This window comes from Adiantum capillus-veneris, chromosome 15 (assembly GCF_014529385.1).
Source record: "Adiantum capillus-veneris isolate H3 chromosome 15, ASM1452938v2, whole genome shotgun sequence".
NCBI classification, from domain to species: Eukaryota; Viridiplantae; Streptophyta; class Polypodiopsida; order Polypodiales; family Pteridaceae; genus Adiantum; species Adiantum capillus-veneris.
Window position 1 is genome coordinate 26,164,557 of NC_140945.1, and position 21,742 is coordinate 26,186,298.

General features: G+C 43.5%; 1 protein-coding gene across 1 annotated transcript in view; it reads left to right on the forward strand.

Moving 5' to 3' along the window:
- The window catches only part of LOC147440412 (GroES-like zinc-binding alcohol dehydrogenase family protein), an 84,637-nt gene that overhangs the window by 24,714 nt on the left and 38,181 nt on the right, over positions 1-21,742 (forward strand). The window contains exons 2-6 of the mRNA XM_086483519.1: positions 17,980-18,207; positions 18,334-18,407; positions 18,668-18,827; positions 19,508-19,627; positions 19,920-20,028. Coding sequence (XP_086339645.1) covers positions 17,980-18,207; positions 18,334-18,407; positions 18,668-18,827; positions 19,508-19,627; positions 19,920-20,028 — 691 coding nt within the window. The remainder of the gene's footprint in view (positions 1-17,979; positions 18,208-18,333; positions 18,408-18,667; positions 18,828-19,507; positions 19,628-19,919; positions 20,029-21,742) is intronic.

Sequence of the window (21,742 nt, forward strand, 5' to 3'; positions counted from 1 at the left end):
GATTCAGATTTTGCAAGGATCTATGACCAGCTTGTTGATGGGCAACATCATGAGCACTATATGCTTAAGAATGACTTTCTCATGATGCATAGAAAGTTATGCGTTACTAAACAGTTATGGCCAAAGATTTTGATGGAAAGTCATGCTCCACCTTATGCTGGGCATCGTGGAATTGATGCGACAGTGAAAGGGGTTGAGGCATTCTTCTATTGGCTAGCTTTGCGTCAAGATGTTAACACATTTGTAAGATCATGCTTGGTTTACCTAAGCAAAAGCAATTGAGATTAATGCAGCCATTGCTGATCCTTGATAGGCCATGGGAAAGCATAGCGATGGACTTTATCTTTGATCTTCTAAGAACGCAAACAGGCAATGATGGGATTTGGACTATCATTTGCAAGTTCAGTAAGCAGGCCCATTTCATTCCTGTTAGAAAGAAGATAAAGCCAAAACACATGGTCAAGATATTCATGAGCAATATCTTTAAATATCACTGGATACCTCAGTCAATTGTCAGTGACAGGGATCCACGTATGATGAGTCTTTTCTGGAAGGCATTGTTTGAGAATATGGGCACTACACTAAAGTTCTCTTCTTCGTTTCATCCGCAAACTGATGGATAGTCAGAAGAGGCAAATTCTACTGTCTTGGATCTGCTGAAATGCTATGTGTCAGAGCACAAGGCAACTTGGGAACACCATCTCCCATTGGTTGAATATGCTTACAATAACACTGTGCATACATCAACAGGTAAGGCACCATTTGAGATAGTGGAAGGAGGGAAGAAAGTCCCGTCCATTTTGCAGACTAAGGACAAGATATTTGAGGCAGACAAGTACGTGCAAGATATGGATGAAACATACAGGAAGATATAGATTGCTCTTGAGAAGACTCAGGCTAAGCAAAAGAAAGCTACTGATCATCACCGTCGTGAACTTGTATTATCACATGGTGATCGGGTGCTTTTGCGCTTTGAAAAGGCTAGGTTAAGGAAAAGGAAAGGCAAGGAACGTTTGTTTCCTAAGCTCAATATGCAATATTATGGTCCTTTTCAGATTTCAGAAAAGATCAGCGATGTAGCTTACAGGTTGAAGCTACCAGAAGGCTAGAAAATACATAATGCTTTTCATGTCAGCCTTCTAAGACCCTTTGTTGGTGATGTGCTAGAGAATATGCTTGATGAGGAACAACCTGAAGTGGAAGAATTGGACGAGATCCTTGTTCTGAACAGATATTGGCACATAAAGAAAGGAGGGTTAGAGGAAAGGTTGCAAGATACCACTTGGTGAAGTTCAAGAACCATCCATCTTTGGATGCCAAATGGATGGAAGAGATTGAATTGGTTGATTCACCTCAACTATTGCAACTATATCTTGAAGCCTTTCAGATGGAACCCACAGTGACTTGATTTATCCTATAGAGCAAGGTAAGAGCATGGTTCATGATGCTCAAAGGAGTAGTTAAGCAATTGTATCTACTCTTTCCATGCAGAATTTGGCTAGAGAAGTTTGTGCTCGAGAGTACACTAGATGACTTCTATGCTTGACATATGTGTGGTAGCCAGGTTGGTTGGATTGTCTAACCGACCAACACTACATTTCCATAAGCATATATATCTTGGATTCCCATCATAGAATATATGTGATATCAGGAAATATCGGCATGTATTATCGGCATGCAAGCGAGGTCGCTTGTAGTATTTCAAGGGTGGGGTGTGTCACCAGGAGGTGTATTTTTCTTGTTGCCTTCTGTAATTAAGTACTAGATATTTTTATTTATTTTCTTTGTACTTATTTTTCCCGGAACCCTTGAAAAGGTGCAAGTGGACATTGCATGGCTAGTGTGAAACAGCTGCGGCCGAACAGGTTTCTCACATCGGGGAGTCTAGGCTGGTCAGTCTAGCACTGGTAGAGCCAAGTAGCACTGAATTCTGACGAGTATGGAAACCTGTGTGCGCCAGAAGGAATTTGGGCCACTCGGCAAGTCGCTTACAACTTTATAAGTGAGTGGAAACTAGGGAATTACCTCATAGGGGCAAACTGGACACTTGGCAGTTGTAGAGCCATCTGCAGGACACCTCAGCGGGAGGGGGCGTCCATTTTGAGGCTGGGGATTGATTTTAGCTTCATAAGTGACCTACAGTGTGTCTATGAGTAGTAGGTGCAGGTCTACAGCTTTAATGGAAAGCTTGTCTTCTCCTCTTTCTCATGTAGCACGATGATTTTCTCTCGTGCATCTATCTCTCCCCTTTGGCACATATGGTAATGCCCCACTAGTTGGGCTACTGAGATGAATATGTATAGTTCTCGGGGTTTATGCGCATTTGCCAAGGCAAGAGCCTTCTGAACAGGAACCGGATCAGCTAATTACTAATCCCCCACAGGTACGCACAATTCCATCGCGGAAGATTGCGAGTTTGGAGAGTTTTCTTGCGTGAAAACTTGTCCAATTCACAGGGGAACTGTCCCATTGCATGCGGGAGCCCTTGGGACGCGCATAGGCGTGTTCACTCCGCTAATAACGATCCGAAACAGAGAATTACAGCCTGCTGTGTTTTTCTACAGGTTTAGGGTTTTGCACCTAAACTGCAAGGGAACACCAGGGGATCCCCGTGAAAGCTATGTGATGTGTGTACAGGCTTTTGGGTACCCGACAATGAAAAACAGAGAAACAGCACGCTGAATTTCTGTGACAGCTCACCAGAAAGCTTCGAGATAGCGAGGGAATCCTGTCTGGACAGGTGCTTTTGACCAACAGGGGTTTTTGCACCGTTATGTTGCCAAAATCAGGTCGAAAACCTGCGTTTTCAGCCCTCGCCAGGTTTGGACAGGTTTGTGAAAGTTTGTACTAAGTGCTCGGATCGTCTACCTTAAATTGAATAAAGAAATACCGAAAGGGGCACTAGTCTTTGGGGCCTACAGGGTGTATGCGCGGTGACGTTGTAGCCGTTGGACGCATCTGTGTTCTCTTTCCTTCTCAGTGCTCTGTGTAAAGTTAAGAGGTAATTGAAATAGTACCACCCTCTATGTTTACAGGCCGGTTATACAAGGTATTCTATTCCTTAAAGATTGCGAAGATGCATTGCTTGCAGCAAAACCTGAAAACTTGTCAGATGCAGATTGGGCAAAATTGAACGAAAAGGCTATTGCTTATATCAAAATGATTGTGTGAGATGATGTGCTTATTGACATCAAGCGTCTTGACACTGCACATGCTATCTGGGAGAAGTTGACTAGTTCGTATGAGAATAAAACTCTTGTGAATCAAGTTCATCTCATGGGGAAGCTTGTAAACATGGAATTAGATGAGACGAAGCCTGCATCTGAGCGCTTAAATGCGTTTACAGGTGTTTTGAGTTGGCAACAGGATTCAGGGCTGCAGCCATTTGATGACAAGTTGAAAGCTATTTTTCTTTTGATGACTTTGCCTGACAGTTGGGAAGCGCTTGTTGTGTCATTGTCAAACAATGCTGCTTTAACCTATGATAGTGTAAGAGGCTCCATACTCATTGAGGAGATTAGAAGGAAAGCCAGTGGTGAAGGCAGTGGCACAGCTTATAATGTAAGGGGCATGTTAGAGAAAAGGAACCATGTGGCCAATAGGGGCAAGAGCAGGAGTAAGAGCAAGGGAAAATCTTAAGACATAACTTGCTATCAATGTGGACGCAAAGGGCATGAAAAGCTTGATTGCAGATTTTACAAGCAAGAGCTTGAGAGGAGGAAACAATAGTAGGGTAAGAAGAAGAAGGATGCAAAAGATGCTAAAGGTGATGATGACACCTCTTCTTCTTCTAAGGATGTAGGCAAGGCCAATGTGGCCTCCAGTGTGGTCATAGAAGAAATCGTTGATGTGGACGAAACACTTGTCGTAGCTTCGAGTGCTTTTGATGATGCTTTGGCTATGGCAAGTGATATGTACATCACAAAGCCAGATCTTATTGATGCTCTGCTTTCAGCACATGATGGGCTGTCTCAGTGTTGGATAGTAGATAGTGGTGCCTCATTTCATGTAATTCCGTCTTTGGAGTCTTTTGCCACACACTGCAGGTAGCGTGGGTAAAGTTTACTTGGGTAATAACTATGCATGTGACATTGAGGGTGTTGGCACCATTCACTTGGCTTTGGAAAATGGCCAAGAACTTGTTTTGCGTGATGTTAGGTATGTGTTTGGCATTAAGAAGAGTTTGCTATCAGTTCGGCGCCTGGATGTAAAGGGCTACTTCACTACTTTTGGTGGTGGCTTTTGGAAAATACAAAAGGGTTCTATGCTGATTGTGAAGGGCAGTAAAAAGGGAACTTTATACTATTTGCATTGCAAGGCCCTACTTGGCAAGTTTGTTGTTATGGCTGAAGTTCATTATCCAATGGAACTTTGGCACAAGAGACTTGGCCATATGAGTGAGAAAGGACTACAGGTTCTCTCCTCTCTTGGGAGATTTGATGTAAAAGGTCCTGGCCTTGACTTTTGTAAAGATTGTATCTATGGTAAACAAGGGAAGTTCTCTTAGTGTCTCTAAAAAGTTGCATGCTGTTGATTTAGTACACTTAGATGTTTGCACTATGCCTGTGAGTTTACATGGGGGTGCACGTTATTTTGTATCTTTTATTGATGATTTGAGTAGAAAGACTTGGGTGTATGTTCTTAAAAACAAGAGTGATATTTTTGATGCTTTTAAAAGATTTCATGCTTTTGTGACCACACAAAAGAGTCATACATCCGTGAGATTCCGTGTTCATCCATGAGTGAATAATGTCCATCATGCAATATGGCATTCCTATGAAAAGGTAACACATAAAGACGGTGACAAAAATACAAGAGATCGTCACAAGTGAAAAACTCGAACGATGCATACTAATTAATCATGAGAAGAAAAAATACTTCCTGAATGGGTTCTTTGGACCTCAACTCGAGAACCAAGATCGATCTTGCGTGACTGATCGTATCTACAATGAGGTTAGCCGTACTAGAAACACAATCATCCAAACCACCAAATTGCTCGCAAGACTGGAATTGTCTAGCTTGATGATCACCCCTAGGTGTACTCAGTACAGACTGGAGCAACTTGAAGGCTCTGATACCAATGTTAGGTGCAACATAAGTGTTTTAAGGGTTTTGCTCGGATCTAGTACTCCGCACAAACACAAGGGACACTTTCCTTCACTTGAAAGAACTGAGCTGAGCTGAAAGAAAGAGAGAGGCACAAGAGAGAGAGAGAGAAAAGAGACGACACAGGATGTCGGGTCCCAAACCCTTAAGGACCCCCTTGCTCTGTTGCCAGAGCAAGTACTTTCTTTATTCTTGCACAATGCTGATACAATGATGCTAAATGTTGAGTTGCTGATGCTAATGGTACTGATGGGTACTGAGGTATTGAGATACTGATGGGATCTATGTCGATGACGATGAAGTCCACGACGAGGTACTGATGGGTCTATGTCGACGACGATGACGATAACAACGAGGAGGAGGGGGAGGTACTAATGGGTCTTTGTTGACGACGACGAGAAGGTACTGATGGGGTCTATGTCGATGATGATGATGTTGACCACGAGGTACTGATGGGTCTATGTCGACGACGATGATGTCAACGACGAGGTACTAATGGATCTATGTCAAGGACGAGGTACTGAGGGAGTCTATGTCGACGACGATGATGTCGATGACGAGGTATTGATGGGTCTGTGTCGATGACGATGAACTGGATGAAGAGGTACTAATGGAGTCTATGTCGACGACGAGGTACTGATGGGTCTGTGTCGATGACGATGAAGTCGACGACGAGATACCGTGGAGTCTATCTCGACAACGATGATGTCAACGACGAGGTTCTATGGATCCTTATGCCGAGCCAAGGTACAAGGGATACTAGCATAGTCACATGGATGGGGACGGGTCTTGGGGACGGGACGTGGCAAAAGAGGGGACGGAGGACGCGACAGGGGACACGCTTTAAAAAACACTAAATCTTTGTAGATTTAATACTTGACATATACTAGACAACACTAAGAGCACAAGATTTCAAAGAAAAAGTGGGTTTTGCACTCATATTATATAATACCAAAATATAACATGCGGTAAGGGTGTGCGCGACACCGCGCACGTTGGTGTGGTGATCAATCATCCTCGTCAAAGGGCAAAAAGTAATGATGTACAAGTGAAGAGTGGATAAGTAGAGTTTAGCATATACGGGACAATGTCAAATGAAAAAAGTACAAAATATGACTCAAAATAGGAAGGACTCAAGAGTCAAGACTCAAGACTCAAGAGGTCTACATGTTGGCCCATGGTGCCAACTGAATGACAACTAGCTCTGCAAAGTCTATTTTCGCCAAAAGATCATCCTCATGTGGTGTTGTCTCAATCTCTCCCACTGTATCTATCTCTATCTCTGGGATACGATCATCCTCTGCAAGTGCGCACGCCGCAAAATCATCACTTTGGTCCGACTTGGAAAGCCTCTTCAAATTTGATGAGACATATATGAGATCTGAAGGGAGTAGAAGGGCTAGCTATGGGTGTTGAGAGCCAACGAGCTGAGAGAGAAGATTGGAAGCGTTGTACAGAGAGAGGGAGAGAAATCGTATGTAGGTTTTTCATGTGTTGTTGGGCACACCTTTTCAATGTTATGTTTTATTATCTTTAGGGTACAAATATGAGGGTCACTTAAGTGACCCTTGGGGTGGTTCACACCCAAAGTATAAGTGAGTATAAGTAATGTACAAGAGAGGTGGCCAGAGGGCCTTTAGACCCAATAACCTCCCACTTAAAGGCCCGATGTGGTACCTTTAAGTAACTCCCACTAAGTATAAGCAATGCTGATGTTGTGTCTTAGCAAGACACTTAGTGAGAACATCTGCAGGGTTATCCTGTGTTTTGACATTTTGTTAGTGTGACAAGGCCATCATCCAATACCTGTCGTATAAAGTGGTACTGCACATCTATGTGTTTGGTACGAGCATGGAACATAGCATTCTTAGCCAGACATACAGCACTTTGACTATCACAACCAAGCATTGAAGCATATGCAAGAAGACCAAAGTCTCTGACCAACCTGCCAAGCCAAATAGCTTCCTTAGAAGCCTCTGTGGTTGAAATATATTCAGCCTCTGTAGTGCTTAGTGCCACAATCTTTTGTAACCTTGAACACCATGAGATAGCACCTCCAGCAAGTGTGAATACATACCCACTGGTAGGCTTTCTAGTGTCAAGATCACTTGCCATGTCCGAATCACAGAATCCCTGCAATGATAGTGTACCCTTGCCATAACATATACATGTGTCCTGTATACCTTTTAAGTACCTAAAAAAGCTCTTCACTGCCTCCCCATGTGGTTTGCTTGGATTAGACATAAACCTGCTAACAACTCCCACTGCATAAGCAATGTCTGGTCGTGTAGCAACCATGGCATACATCAATGAACCATAAGCTGAAGCATAAGGAATGCTTTTCATAGCATATGTAGCTACATCATCTTTTGGGCAATCAAGCTTGCTAAGCTTTGTGTGTGGCGGTAAAGGCACACCAAGAGGCTTAGCATCAGCCATATTAAATCTCTCAAGCACTTTCTTGTTGTACTTGTTTTGAGAAAGGAATAAAAGACGCTTCTTTCAATCCCTCGTAATACACATACCCAAAATATGTTCAGCTGCACCCAATCTTTCATTGAGAAACCTGAATTCAGCTCCTTTTTCAAAGCATACAAAGTCTCCTTATGCTTGCCAGCAATCAACATGTCATCTACATATAAGACTAGCACAATAAGACTACCATCAGGAGCCTTTCTAGTGTAAAGACAGTGATCCGCTTGACAGCCTTTGAAACCATGATTGAGCATAAAAGTATCAAACTTCTTGTACCACTCGTCTAGGGGCTTGTTTCAACCCATACAAGCTGCGTTTTAGTTTGCATACCAAATGCTCTTCCCTTGGAATGACAAAGCCCTCAGGCTATAGCATATACAGCTCCTCATCCAAGTCACCATGTAAGAAAGCAGCGATCACATCCATTTGATCTAGGTCCAAATCCAAGATAGCACATAGAGCAAACAACACACGGAGAGTAGACATCTTCACTACAGGTGAAAAGATCTCCTGGAAGTCTATGCCTTCCTTCTGTGCATAACCCTTAGCAACTAAACGCGCTTTGTATTTGGGTTTGTCATCAACACATTTGATCTTATAAACCCACTTGTTAGGAATAGCTTTCCTACCTTTGGACAAGTCCACAAGCTCCCATCTATTATTTGCATATAGTAATTGCATCTCAGATTTCATAGCAAGCTCCCACTTACTTTTGTCTGCACAAGATTGGGCCTCTTTGTATGTAAAAGGCTCTCCCTCATCAGTCAACAAAATGCAATCCAAAGATGGTTGAAACCTCTTTGGTTGACGTCTCCGACGCCTAGACCTCCTCACCCAATGATCTACATTAGCATGCAAAGGATCTACATCCTCGGGAATATTTCCGTTATTGTTTACCGGCTAATTTTCAGCATTAATACCCTGCTGTACATCATTTTTAGCCTGCTAGTCATTGTGCTCTACCCCATTTTGTGCATCTATTTGCTGTCCATTCTCTTCTAGCTCTTGCACAAATGGTTGCTGCTCATTTTCAGCATCAATAGGCACCATATTTTCAGCCAAAGATGGCTTTATGGCTCGCTAGTTGTGCTAATTCTTTCAATCTTTTGCGGTGCGTATGCCTTATCAACTACCTCATTTTTGTGCTAATTTTTTCGATTTAATGCTTCTCTTAGTGCTAGGCTTCATTATGGCTGAGTCTGCCCTTGATCTCTGGAGTCATGACAGAAACTCAGTACGTTGAACTTTGTGTTGATGTATGCTCATGTGTGTGTGTGTGGTGGGTGTTGTGTTTGGGAGCATATGTTAGTACCTAGTTCTACACCCACTATTGGGCACTGACGACGTTAGTGGGGATGTCGTGGTATTTAGTCAATACTATGCATGATGGAGCTGATGGTTATATTGTCTTGTGGGTGAGTACCATGGGTCTGTACCTTGCACTTTCCTTTTAAGGGTGAATCTGGGCCTATCCTGTTGGAATTAGGGTTGCAGAGAAACACACAGAGCTTGGAGAAGACAAAGGAAGCTCAAGGCACACAATAGAGAGTGTGTTACTTAGTGTGCAATGGAAAGATAGATAGCCCTAGAGTGATGGACGTATATACAATGCACGGGGGAAAAAACCTCCTAAAGAGGGAAAAAATGCCCCGGCGGTCCTAGTGTGTTCACACACATCACTACCACATGTATATGGTAACAAATTCCCCCCGGAGTGATGCGGGGAACGAGAGCTGGCACATGAGTAAAGGGAAGTGCCATGCCCTGAGGACAGGATCAGTCCACAAAGGGGAGTAAGCCCAAAGCTTTGCGGAAAGCTTCAAGCTTCTCACGAGACAATGCCTTGTGTGAAAAGATCTGCAAGGTTGTCCTGTGTTGGCACATAAGCCAAGCTGATCTCTCCTGCTGAGAGCCTCTCCCTGACATAGTGGTAATGCACCTCAATGTGCTTTGTGCGAGCATGAAAAACTGGGTTCCTCGCAATTGCCAATGCGCTCTGACTGTCAGTGTAGATAGTGTTGGCAGTGTCCTGTCCAACACCCAAATCAGCCATAAGGCGTCTGAGCCATACACACTAAACCGTAGCTGTGAAGACTGCCCTGTACTCAGCCTCACAACTCGAAGTGGCCATAGTAGGTTGCTTCTTGCTCAACCATGATATACATGAACTGCCAAGCATGAAACCACTTGTGGACACTCGCGTTTCAAAACAACCAGCCCAATCTGAGTCCGAAAAAGCATGGAAGTCTGGCGGCAATGATCCCCCCTTGGGATAAAACAAGCCAAGATGTAAAGTGCCACTAAGGTAGCGGAAAATCCTCTTGACAGCCTGCCAATGCTTAGACCCTGGGCTATGCATAAATCTGCTGACCTGTGAGACTGCAAACTGAATATCCGGCCTCGTGTTGCATACATAAATGAGGCAGCCAACAGCAGTTTGGTAAAGAGTGACATCAGCAGGATTGCCAGCATCATGTAGACTCAACTTCAAACCTGTTTCCATGGGAGTGGCAATAGGTTTGCAATCCTCAAGTCCAAACTTACATAGCAATGTCTCTATGTAACTTTTCTGACACAAGGCAATACCACCATCACACTGCTTAAACTGTATACCCAAGTAATGATGCAACAGCCCCAAATCTTTCATCTTGAAAGTAGCATTCAAATCAGCCTTAAATTCAGCAATATGTCTCTCATTTGGTCCAGTGATCAGCAAATCATCAACATAAACAACCACGATGAGAAATACATCACCCTCACGCTTTACATACAATGTGCTTTCTGTTGGACTGTTACGAACGCCTTGTTTGACCAAATGAGTGTCAGCTTTCTCATACCAAGCACGAGGAGATTGCTTCAATCCATACAAAGCCTTGTTACATTTGCACACTTTGTCCTCTTGTCCTTTTATGACAAAACCGCGAGGCTGCGTTACATAAACTTCCTCAAATATGTCACCATTCAAGAAAGCAGTAACAATGTCTGATTGATGTACATCCCAACCAAAATGAGCTGCCAATGCACATAGAAAACGCACAGTAGTCATACGACAAGTGGGAGCAAAAGTCTCTTCATAATCTATGCCTTTTTGCTGTGCATAACCCTTTGCAACAAGTCGAGCCTTATGGCGATCGATCTCACCATCCGGTTTGCGTTTCAACTTGTAAACCCACTTTGTACCAATGGCCTTTTTGCCAGGAGGCAAATCACATAAAGTCCATGTGTCATTTTCTATAAGTGCATCATATTTTGATTGCATGGCAGCCATCCAATTTTCTGAATTCTGTGCTTCATCAAAAGACAGAGGCTCCTCAACATCATGTAAACTAGACACAGCCAAAGCATAACAATCTGATGCATAAGATGCATGGCGAGAGCCTGAACGAGTACGACTAGACAAAGGTGCATCCAATTTACTGTCACGCAAAGTGTGCACAAGCCATTTTGGCATACCTCTAGCCTGCTCATTTTCAGCCCTTTCCTCATCAAGTACATCATGTACATCTACATCAGTAATAGGCTGATCTAAAACATTTTCAGAAACCCCCATAGGCTGTACATTTGCCTCATTGGAACTTACATTCGTATTTCCACCACTGAAAAGAGGCAACAAAGTGGCATAAATGTCCTGTGAGCTTACATTACTGTCTCTAGTACATGACAGCAAGGGCTGAACAGAATCTTCCACAAACACTACATCCCGAGAAACCAGAATACGTTTTGTTTGCGGATGATACAACCTGTAACCTTTGCTTTCAACACTATAACCAACAAAAATACATTTGACAGCCTTATCATCCAATTTTCTGCGCTGCACTTGTGGCACCAATGCATATGCCAAACAGCCAAAAACACGCATGTGCTCAATAGAAGGTTTTCTATTATGCCATGCTTCATATGGAGAAATAGACTGCAAAGCTTTCGTAGGACACCTGTTAAGTACATAAGTGGCACACATGATGGCCTCAAGCCAAAAAGAATGTGGCAAAGCTTGACTTTTGACCATACATCGTGCCATTTCCGTCAGTGACCTGTTTTTCCTCTCAACAACACCATTTTGCTGAGGTGTATAAGGCACTGTACATTGGTGTTTTATCCCACGACTAGCCAGAAATGCATTAAATTCATGAGACATATACTCCCCCCCTTGATCTGAACGGAGGGTGCCCATAGTACATTTCGAGACATTTTCAGCCATAGCCAGAAATTGTTTGAAGCACATAAAGAGTTCGGACTTATCTTTAAGCGGAAATACCCATGCATGCCTGGAGTAATCATCAATGAAAGTCACGAAGTACAGGTAATTGCCCAAGGACGGAGTTTGCATGGGCCCACAAACATCACTATGCACAAGCTGCAACCTGCATGTGGCCTGAACTGAACCATCCTTTGGAAACTTAGAACGCTGCATCTTACCCAAAATACAGCCTTCACAAACATGTTTGACAGGTGCTTCAAGAGGCGGCAAAGAAGCAACCATATCAGATTTCTGCAAACGCAGCAAACTGGCAAAATTCAGATGACCAAAACGTGCATGCCAAAGTTTTGCATCTGAAATAGCCCTTGAATCTGCAATAGCATTTGCAAAATTTTGTCCACACTTGTAATACAAAGTGAGCTTATACAGCCCACGGCACAGAAGCCCAGATGCAACAATTTCATCACCAAAACTGAGATCATGAACTGTACATCTGTCATCCACAAATTTGACTACAAGTCCAAGTCTAGTAAGTGCGGATACAGATAAGAGATTCTTCTTGATCCCAGGTACATAAAGTGCATCAACAAGTGTGAAGGAACTGCCATTAGCAGCAGTGAGCACAATCTTTCCAACTCCCTGAAGTGGATAAGAGGCGTTGTTGGCACAAGTGACTGAATTCCCATGAGGGAGAGACTCGAGAGAGGTAAACAATTCACGATGTGAGGTAATGTGCTTTGTAGCACTACTGTCGAAATACCACACATGTGAATCTGCAGCAACTGACAAGCATGCATCATGGACAGCAGGATTGTAAGTGCACTCTGCGCTAAAAGCCCATTCTGCATCAACATCAGTAACACAGTCTCCTTTCACAGAAGACTCAACAATGGCTGCATTTGTAGTGGAATTAGCATTTGTAGTGGAACCACCCTCTTTCTTCTTAGCCTCTTTGGCCTTCAACTTAGGACACGACTTGATCAAGTGATCATTGGCTTTACAATAATGGCAACGCATCTTCTTTTTGCCCTTATCACCAGAATTTCCAGACGAAGTACTGCCAGCAGAAGCATTAGGAACATAATTTTTGCCACTCGCAGCAGAACCATAAGAAGTGGCTGCATTACTGTTACCACCCTTTCTTTGAGAAGCAATAAAGGCCTGTTCAACTGCACGCTGCCTAGTCCTGTTTTTTCTAGAAAGTGACTCTTGCAACAGCAATGTGCATAATGCATCAAACTTGACAACTTCAGGATTTCCTTGGGTCATCAGTCTCCAAGTACTAGCAAATGTCTGGTAGGAATCTGGTAAGGCATCAAGAACCGTCTGCACAAGGGAACTGTCTGAAATGACTTCACCTGCAGAAATAAGCTGCTCATTGATATCCTTGACACTAGCAAGGAAAGTGTCCATATCATCTTCCTCATGCATAATCTTCGACTCCAGCTCTTTACGCAGCAAAGTAATTTTAGCCTCATTGCGGCTTGCATAAAGACCTGCTAGAATATCCGAAGCCTGTTTTGCAGATTTTGCAGAACGGATGTGAGGAAAAATGGTGCGCTTCACAGACAACGCAATCAAGCATGAGCCTGCGCATCCTTAACATCCCAACGAGCTTGTTCTGCCGTAGGCAAAACAACTCTAACAGCTGCAATCCTTGCAGCAAGACCTGCAACATCCTCAACATCGCCTACATCCTCAGAACCAGGACGTACATCAATGCCTTGCACAATGTTCCAGACACCCTTTGACACAACAACATGTTGCATCATATAAGCCCACATAGGGTAGTTGTCCCCATCCAACCTGTCCTCAGCAGCAAACATCTTGAACACATCTGTGTTGTTGTTGTCAGCCATGGTAAATGCTGCACCTGATGTGAAAACTGCCCGAAAATAGGAGAAACGGAGCGGGAACAACCTGTGCTATATAGCACAAACCGTAGAAGACTGTAAGGCACCTGTTATGCAGAAAACGGCACTGACAGAAATTCTGCACAAAATGACGAAATAGCGTGTGCAGTACTGCCTGTAGTGGAAACGGAGGCCGAAATGAGCCCAAATCAAAATTCTGAGCAGACCAAGCTCTTTGAGCTTGTCCAAAAATTTTGTCGACCTGCGAACGCTCGCCAAAGTTCACTGAAATCGGAGAAGGTGAGCAGGCGTGTGCTAGAGCGGCTGGCGACTAAGCCCGGAAGGACGTGACTTGCTCTGATACCAATTGTTGGAATTAGGGTTGTAGAGAAACACACACAGCTTGGAGAAGACAAAGGAAGCTCAAGGCACACAATAGAGAGTGTGTTACTTAGTGTGCAATGGAAAGATAGATAGCCCTAGAGTGATGGGCGTATATACAATGCACGGGGGAAAAAACCTCCTAAAGAGGGAAAAAATGCCCCGGCGGTCCTAGTGTGTTCACACACATCACTACCACATTTATATGGTAACATATCCTGGATTCATCTAGGTATATTTTTTAGTCGTATAGCGGACATGCAGACTTCACATTGTGAAGTTTTCGTCCGAGTTACGACCAGTTGATATTGTGCTAATTCTTTCAATCTTTTGCGGTGCGTATGCCCTATCAACTACCTCATTTTTGTGCTAATTTTTTCGATTTAATGCTTCTTTTAGTGCTAGGCTTCATTATGGCTGAGTCTGCCCTTGATCTCTGGAGTCATGACAGAAACTCAGTACGCTGAACTTTGTGTTGATGTATGCTCATGTGTGTGTGTGTGTGTGTGTGTTGTGTTTGGGAGCATATGTTAGTACCTAGTTCTACACCCACTATTGGGCACTGACGACGTTAGTGGGGATGTCGTGGTATTTAGTCAATACTATGCATGATGGAGCTGATGGTTATATTGTCTTGTGGGTGAGTACCATGGGTCTGTACCTTGCACTTTCCTTTTAAGGGTGAATCTGGGGCCTATCCTGGATTCATCTAGGTGTATTTTTTAGTCGTATAGCGGACATGCAGACTTCACATTGTGAAGTTTTCGTCCGAGTTACGACCAGTTGATATTGTGCTAATTCTTTCAATCTTTTGCGGTGCGTATGCCTTATCAACTACCTCATTTTTGTGCTAATTTTTTCGATTTAATGCTTCTCTTAGTGCTAGGCTTCATTATGGCTGAGTCTGCCCTTGATCTCTGGAGTCATGACAGAAACTCAGTACGTTGAACTTTGTGTTGATGTATGCTCATGTGTGTGTGTGTGTGTGTGTGTGGTGGGTGTTGTGTTTGGGAGCATATGTTAGTACCTAGTTCTACACCCACTATTGGGCACTGACGACGTTAGTGGGGATGTCGTGGTATTTAGTCAATACTATGCATGATGGAGCTGATGGTTATATTGTCTTGTGGGTGAGTACCATGGGTCTGTACCTTGCACTTTCCTTTTAAGGGTGAATCTGGGCCTATCCTGGACTCATCTAGGTATATATATTATGAAGTTTGACTCTCTTTTTGTCATGGTCTACATGTGTAGCAATTTTGCCTCATTAAATACTACATCTCGGCTGCGTACAACCTTCCTGTAATGAGGTAGCCATACCCTGTAACCCATCTCACCCTCATCTCCATAACCCATGAAGACGCCTCTGATGGATTTCATGTCTAGCTTAGTCCTCTGATCTACAGCCACATGCACAAACGCCTCGCAGCAAAATACACGCAAATGGTCATACGAAGCAAGTTTGCCAGACCAAAACTCTTCAGGGATGCCATTGTCCAAAGCACGATTCGGCGAACGGTTGCATACATGAACTGCAGTTTTCAAAGCCTCTCCCCAAAATTCGTGTGGAAGATTAGCTGTGGACAACATGCAACATATCCTCTCACAAATTGTGCGATTATCTCTCAGCCACGCCATTAGATGATGGATTATAAGGGGCTATTAGTTCCCTTTTAATGCCATGCATCTCACAAAAAACGTTACTCTAGAAAAGATAAAAAGTTTGCATTTAAGGAATTCACAATGTTTCACGATTGTCTGTTTTGTCAGTCGGTTTTGCATGTTCATTCCTTGGCATGACACAGTCACAGGAAAAGCACGAGCATGATTGTCCATCAAGCATTGACATTTCCGTTGTGGTTTGCCACAATTGATAGCTTTAGGTCGAAAGGTCAAGTTTTGATCTCATTTTTGGCATGAGTTTGGTGAACGGTCTGACATTCCGTCACATTATTCATCTGCATTTCATGACAATCATTTAGGAAGAATAGTATTTTTTCAATCACTCGACAAGGAACGGATATGTTTATGGTTTTGTGTTTGAAGTGGTTTCAGGGATATTCCTCAGCGGAGATTTCTGAAGAAGATGAGCGTGAGATCATAGACAAATTTAAAGACATGGAGCCGCAATAGATTATTATGTCGCTTTCGGCGCGGCCCAAAGAAGCAAGTATTGCAAGACTTTCGTGAAGTTCAAGTATCGCAGGACCCAGGCAGCAAAGTGGGCCGGCGAAGAGTACGTCGCAGGATCCAGGAGTTGTTTGCGGACTCTATGGAAGCCATACAGCTCGGTACCAGTACCTCACCTTGAAAAAGGGGTGATGTCACGTGCACATCTAACCCTATGTGCATGTGGACAAGCTGTATCTACTGCTAGGGTTTAGGTAGCCTAGGAAGTGTTATGGCACCTTGTGAGCTTGCACGCAGGACGTGCATGTTAGGCACTTAGAGTAGCTGCATACCCTCTAATCGCACAACCCTTTCCATTAGCATCAGCACCCAGCATGAGCATATTTTACCGCATAAACCCCTTTTTGCAACTGCATATGAACCACCTCTTATCTGGCACTTATTTATTATTAAATGACTTTTGTCTACCAAATCGTGGGGGGATGTATAGGGCTGCTCGACCCAGCTTGTTGCAGATATATAAGGAGGCCAGGTGGCGCCAGTAGAAGCCATAAGACCGGAGGAACAGAAGCTCCTGCAGTAGACCAGCCTCCCTAGCGTTTTCTCAGCACAACAGCGTTTTGATCAGCATTTTGCAGCCTTGATCATCAGCGTTTTCAGATTTCAGCGATAGCCTCGTAGATCCCGCACCCGATCCTCGTAGTAGAGCCTCGCCGCAGTCACCCCGTTGCGGTAGACTCCAGATTCACCTGCGTTTTCTGTTTTCAGCCCATAAAACAGCCAGCTTTTTTCAGTTTTCAGCCATCCTTGACCTCTTCGGTGACAGATCAGCCCAATAGCTTCGCCGCACGACTCCGATCGCATCAATAGACCTAGCGTTTTCAGATTTCAGCAGATCAGCCATTAGCCTCGACCTCGACGTCGTCATAGTCATTGTCATCATCATTGTGGTGGACACCATCGTCGTCGTCGTCGACCCCATCGTCGTTGTCGACATCGTCGTCATCAAGTACCACAGCATCTAGAAGCATCGTACTAGACTTTGTGCAATCTAAAGGAAATACCTCTCTAGCAATAGAGAGGGGGGCCCTTGGAGCAGGGTTTGGGACCCCATCTGGTGTCGTCTCTTCTCTCTCTTTCTCTAGCACTCTCAGCACTTCGCATTCACAGTTTTCCACTCTCTTTGTTTTGGTCATTGCACATTCTCTCTCTAAGTAAGGAAGGCTCTCCCTTCCGCTAAGTAAAAAGAACCTTGAGCACTCACTGATCACTCCAATTAACAAATTTTCTCAGGATCCTCCTTGTTTTGCTGGCTTGTATGCATCTCACTATCTCTTGCATTTCTGCAGAAACTTGTACACTTTTCAAACTCCGTTGTATCTCACTGCTGTCACCTCTTATGTCGACTTCTAGAACCTGGTTGAAATAACAAGAAACTTTTGAAGTATCAAGAAGTCATTTCTGCCTCAATCTTGTCATAGTTTCCCCGCATTTCTGCAGAACATTGCAGCATTTTTTAAAACGCCCTTGTATTTTCAATGTTGTTACCTCTAATATCGGTGTTCAGTAGGTGCTTGAAATACTTTGGAAACTCTAAGAAACCATTTGCTCCTTAATTTTGGGCTTCTTCATGTAATAAGGATATATTGGAGTGCTTTAAAGATATCTCAAGACTCTTACCTAATTTTTGACAGTATATTTGAGACAGCGAGAAGCGAGGCCCTGTTAGAGTCTGAAAGATATGGTGCCTTTTTCTGTTTTTAGCTGGTGAAACAACAGAAGGCTTGCTTGTAATGTAAATTTGAAAAGAACTAAACGTTGTGTTTATTTGACTAGATGAGGGAGGGCTACGGGCGGTCCTTGTTTGAACCCCTACTGCCTTTGATACTTGGACGAGATGTGAGTGGTGAGGTAATAGCGGTGGGCAACTCGGTGAAACAGTTACATGTGGGGCAAGAAGTATTTGGGGCTCTACATCCAACAGCAGTTCGTGGCACATATTCTGACTACTCTATTTTGGAAGAAGATCAGTTAGTAGTTAAGCCTTCGTCTTTAAGTCACATGGTAGGTATGGCGGTAAACTCTCGCTTTTATTTAACCTCTTCTTGCGTGCACGTTCGATACTGCTAAATTGAGTCAAATATTTCTCCATCGTAATTTTTGTTTGCATTTTATTTTCGTTTTGTGAAGGAGGCAGCTGCAATCCCCTTTGCTGCTCTCACAGCATGGCGAGCCCTCAAGGGTACAGCTGAAATAAAGAAAGGGTAATTTTTCAAATTTCACTAGATTGTATAGTTTTTGTTTTTATTGGTCTATTTTGCTTGAGGTCCATTTTCAGATGGATTTTCTTTTTTGTCATTTATTGTAAGTTAATATCAATCTATGTTTCAAACGATGTGATAGTTTGTTTTGCTTTTTTACTCTTCTAATGTCTGTATTGGTGAATTTGAGAACATCATGAAGTTTCGTCAGAAATTTTTAGCTCAAAATTGAATGAATTTAACTTCTGACTGTTATGTTGCAGTCAGAGAGTTTTGGTTTTGGGAGGTGGTGGGGCAGTTGGTCTGGCTGCAATTCAGCTTGCCAAAGCAGCTGGCTGTCAAGTGACAAGCACATGCGGAAAGCGTAGCATGGATCGTGCGGTTGAGGCTGGGGCTGAACATACAGTAGACTACACATCCGAGGTATACTTTATTTATAAGGTAGCTCTTTTTTATTCACGAAGTGCTTGCCTAAGAGCACGTCCCAGGAACAAAGATGATAAGTATCCATTCATCTCACGTTCACGTATTAACGAACAATTTGACTGCCCACTCTCACAGGTTTTGGTGTCACTATGTGTACATAACATGTGATGGTCTTTACAAACGACGCCTTGTTATTTATGGAAACTTCGAGTTAGGAGAAGGCCAGGTTTAACAAGGATCTGGTCATATAATCTATACATCACTTCTTCAAGGTTAATGAGGCCCCTATAATCTGTGTGCATCACAAGTCTATCTTTCCACCACAACTTTCATTTCAAAGCGTCTCAAGTCTTTGAAAGAAGACCCAGTAAAAAAGAATACCAAAGACCTGAGGCCAAGAGTTTTTATCCTGAAAAAGTTGTTTTCATGGTACTTCAAGAATGCGGCCCTGCTTTATTGAGAGAAGCCAAGATTTTTTATCCTGAAAAAGTTGTTTTCATGGTACTTCAAGAATGCGGCCCTGCTTTATTGAGCGAACTCCATACTAGGTACCTAGTTTAGATTGAAACATTTGAATGCACGTGGAGAATCACTAGCTGTAGGAGTAAAGGAGCCATGGCCTGTTGTTGCTGGATTTTGAGAAATTTTTGATGGTACCTCTGATCAGTGGTTTGCAGAATCTAAAGGACAAGCTGGGAGGACGGTTTGATGCCATATTGGATACAATTGGTGTGCAAGAAACGGAGGCTTTAGGTGTCAGCTGCCTGAAGAGAGGAGGCCACTACATGACTCTTCAGGTATAATGAGTCGTCAACACACAGTGCATGAATAAGCAGCATTTGTTTTGGTTAATGTCATTGCGTGTTATTAGTCTCATGGTTGCATGTTGAACTTTTTTTGCAACATCCTAAGAATGCCAACTTGTACAGAGATTTTCATTAAGTCTTAGCTCCTTTATCAATATTTTCTGTCCAGTTTATGGCGACTTTTATACAAGAAGTTGCCAATTTTATGTTCTTCAATTCATGGCCAATGTATGTGTCAACTTTAATCTGCTGTTATAAACAATGAGAGTAAGGTTTGTGGCAGGGAGAAGCAGTGAACTATGCTGATAAGCTTGGGTTGGTAGCTGGTGGTGCAGCAGCGGCTGCTGTTTTGCTCAAGAAGCAAGTTCAATACCGACAAGCCTATGGCATTGGTAAGCCTCATATCGACTTCATTTCCCTGAGAATGTTTTTGTGATGGAGCACCCCCAAGTTGCAATCATGTACTTAAATTTAAGTGGTGCAGTTATAATTGCAGACACATTGGTGTTTTGTGGGAATACTGCTTGTTTGCACTCCACTCTAAGCATTGCTAGAAGATTTACAATTTAGCAGATTTTGTTGTAGTGAATTCCAATGTATGTTAAAGTGCAATGTGTATGGAGCTAGTACAGTTCATTGCACTCCAACTTTTCTTTTTCGAGAGGGAGAGAGGGATGTGGGGACAAAGAAGTTAGCTTGATTATATATAATTTTGAAGGCTTGGAATGGTTTTCTTCTGGGAAATAATGACATGTAAAAGGTTTTGTAGATGTTATTTCCTTTCATTAAGTCGATGTATGTGGGAGAATGCTAGCAACTACAATTCGCTAGTTGTTGAAGGAAAAACTCAAACCAAGCAAGAGATTAAAGTGCTAATTCTTGAAATTTTATAGTGTGCAATGTGTATGGAGCTAGTATAGGTCGTTGCACTCCAACTTTTCTTTTTTGAGAGGGGGAGAGGGATGTGGGGACAAAGAAGTTAGCTCTATTTTTATATAGTTTTGAAGGCTTGGAATGGTTTTCTTCTGGGAAATAATGACATGTAAAAGTTTTTGTAGATTTTATTTCCTTTCATTAAATCGATCTATGTGGGAGAATGCCAGCAACTACAATTTTTTTTCCGAGAAAAAGATCCTTCTATTAGTTAATGAAATTGCCCATAGGGCTACAACCACCTCTACAAGAGAGGGCTACAACAAGCATGATGGGGAGACTCTCCCGATGAAAAAACAGCATATGTACAATGAGGCTAAATCAAGAGATGGGAGGAGTGAAAAGCCACACAGGTGGGCGGTAGTGCCATCTAAGCACACCCTGGACCATGGTGAAAAAAGGCCCAGGACGCCAGAGTCGAAGGAAAGCCTCTCTGCGCTCCCGCATGCGGTTGGAGCTGCCCTGGAGTCTCTCGAACTGAGAGTATGGATCAGCTCTAGTTAAAGATTCCGAACACTCTATGCTGGTGGTACAAGGCGAGCCTCGAAGATGCGGAAGCAGCGGGCCAGCTAGATGAACCAGAGTGTCAGGCCGCTGATGAGCTCCCAACACTCCTCTCTCTCATTGTACCACTCCTGTGGACTAAGCTGTGTAGCAGGCTGGAGTGTAGGTCGACCCCCCTTCATCACTATCATACTGCTGGTGGAGGATAGCTCAAACTGAAGTGCCAGGCTTGTGAGAGTGGACCAAGCAGCTGCCCCCCAATTGTACTGCCGATCTGTGGAAAGAGCTGGCATTAGCCGAAGAACATGAAGCCACACCTGCTGTGCCAAAGGACTGTCCCAAAGACAGCGACGTTGACTCTCCACAAGATGGTCACAAGCTGCACATGCGGCCGAGAGACCATTATGTACAAGCCAGCTCCCTACTGCTGTAGCTCGGTGTGCAACCAGCCACTGGAACAAAGTGACGCGCCTCGGCTGTTTGGAGTCCCACAACCTCTCCCAAAACGCTGACAAGAACTCAGCTGTGAGGCCCTCCTCCTGCCAATGAGGTGCTGCACCAAGACGAGCCTCTCTCTGTGCTGCCAGTATGTGACGTCCCGGTCGAAGAGTGTACTGAAAGAAACGGACACCTCGATGGTCTGCTGAGGAGAAAGGGTCCCTCCAAAGC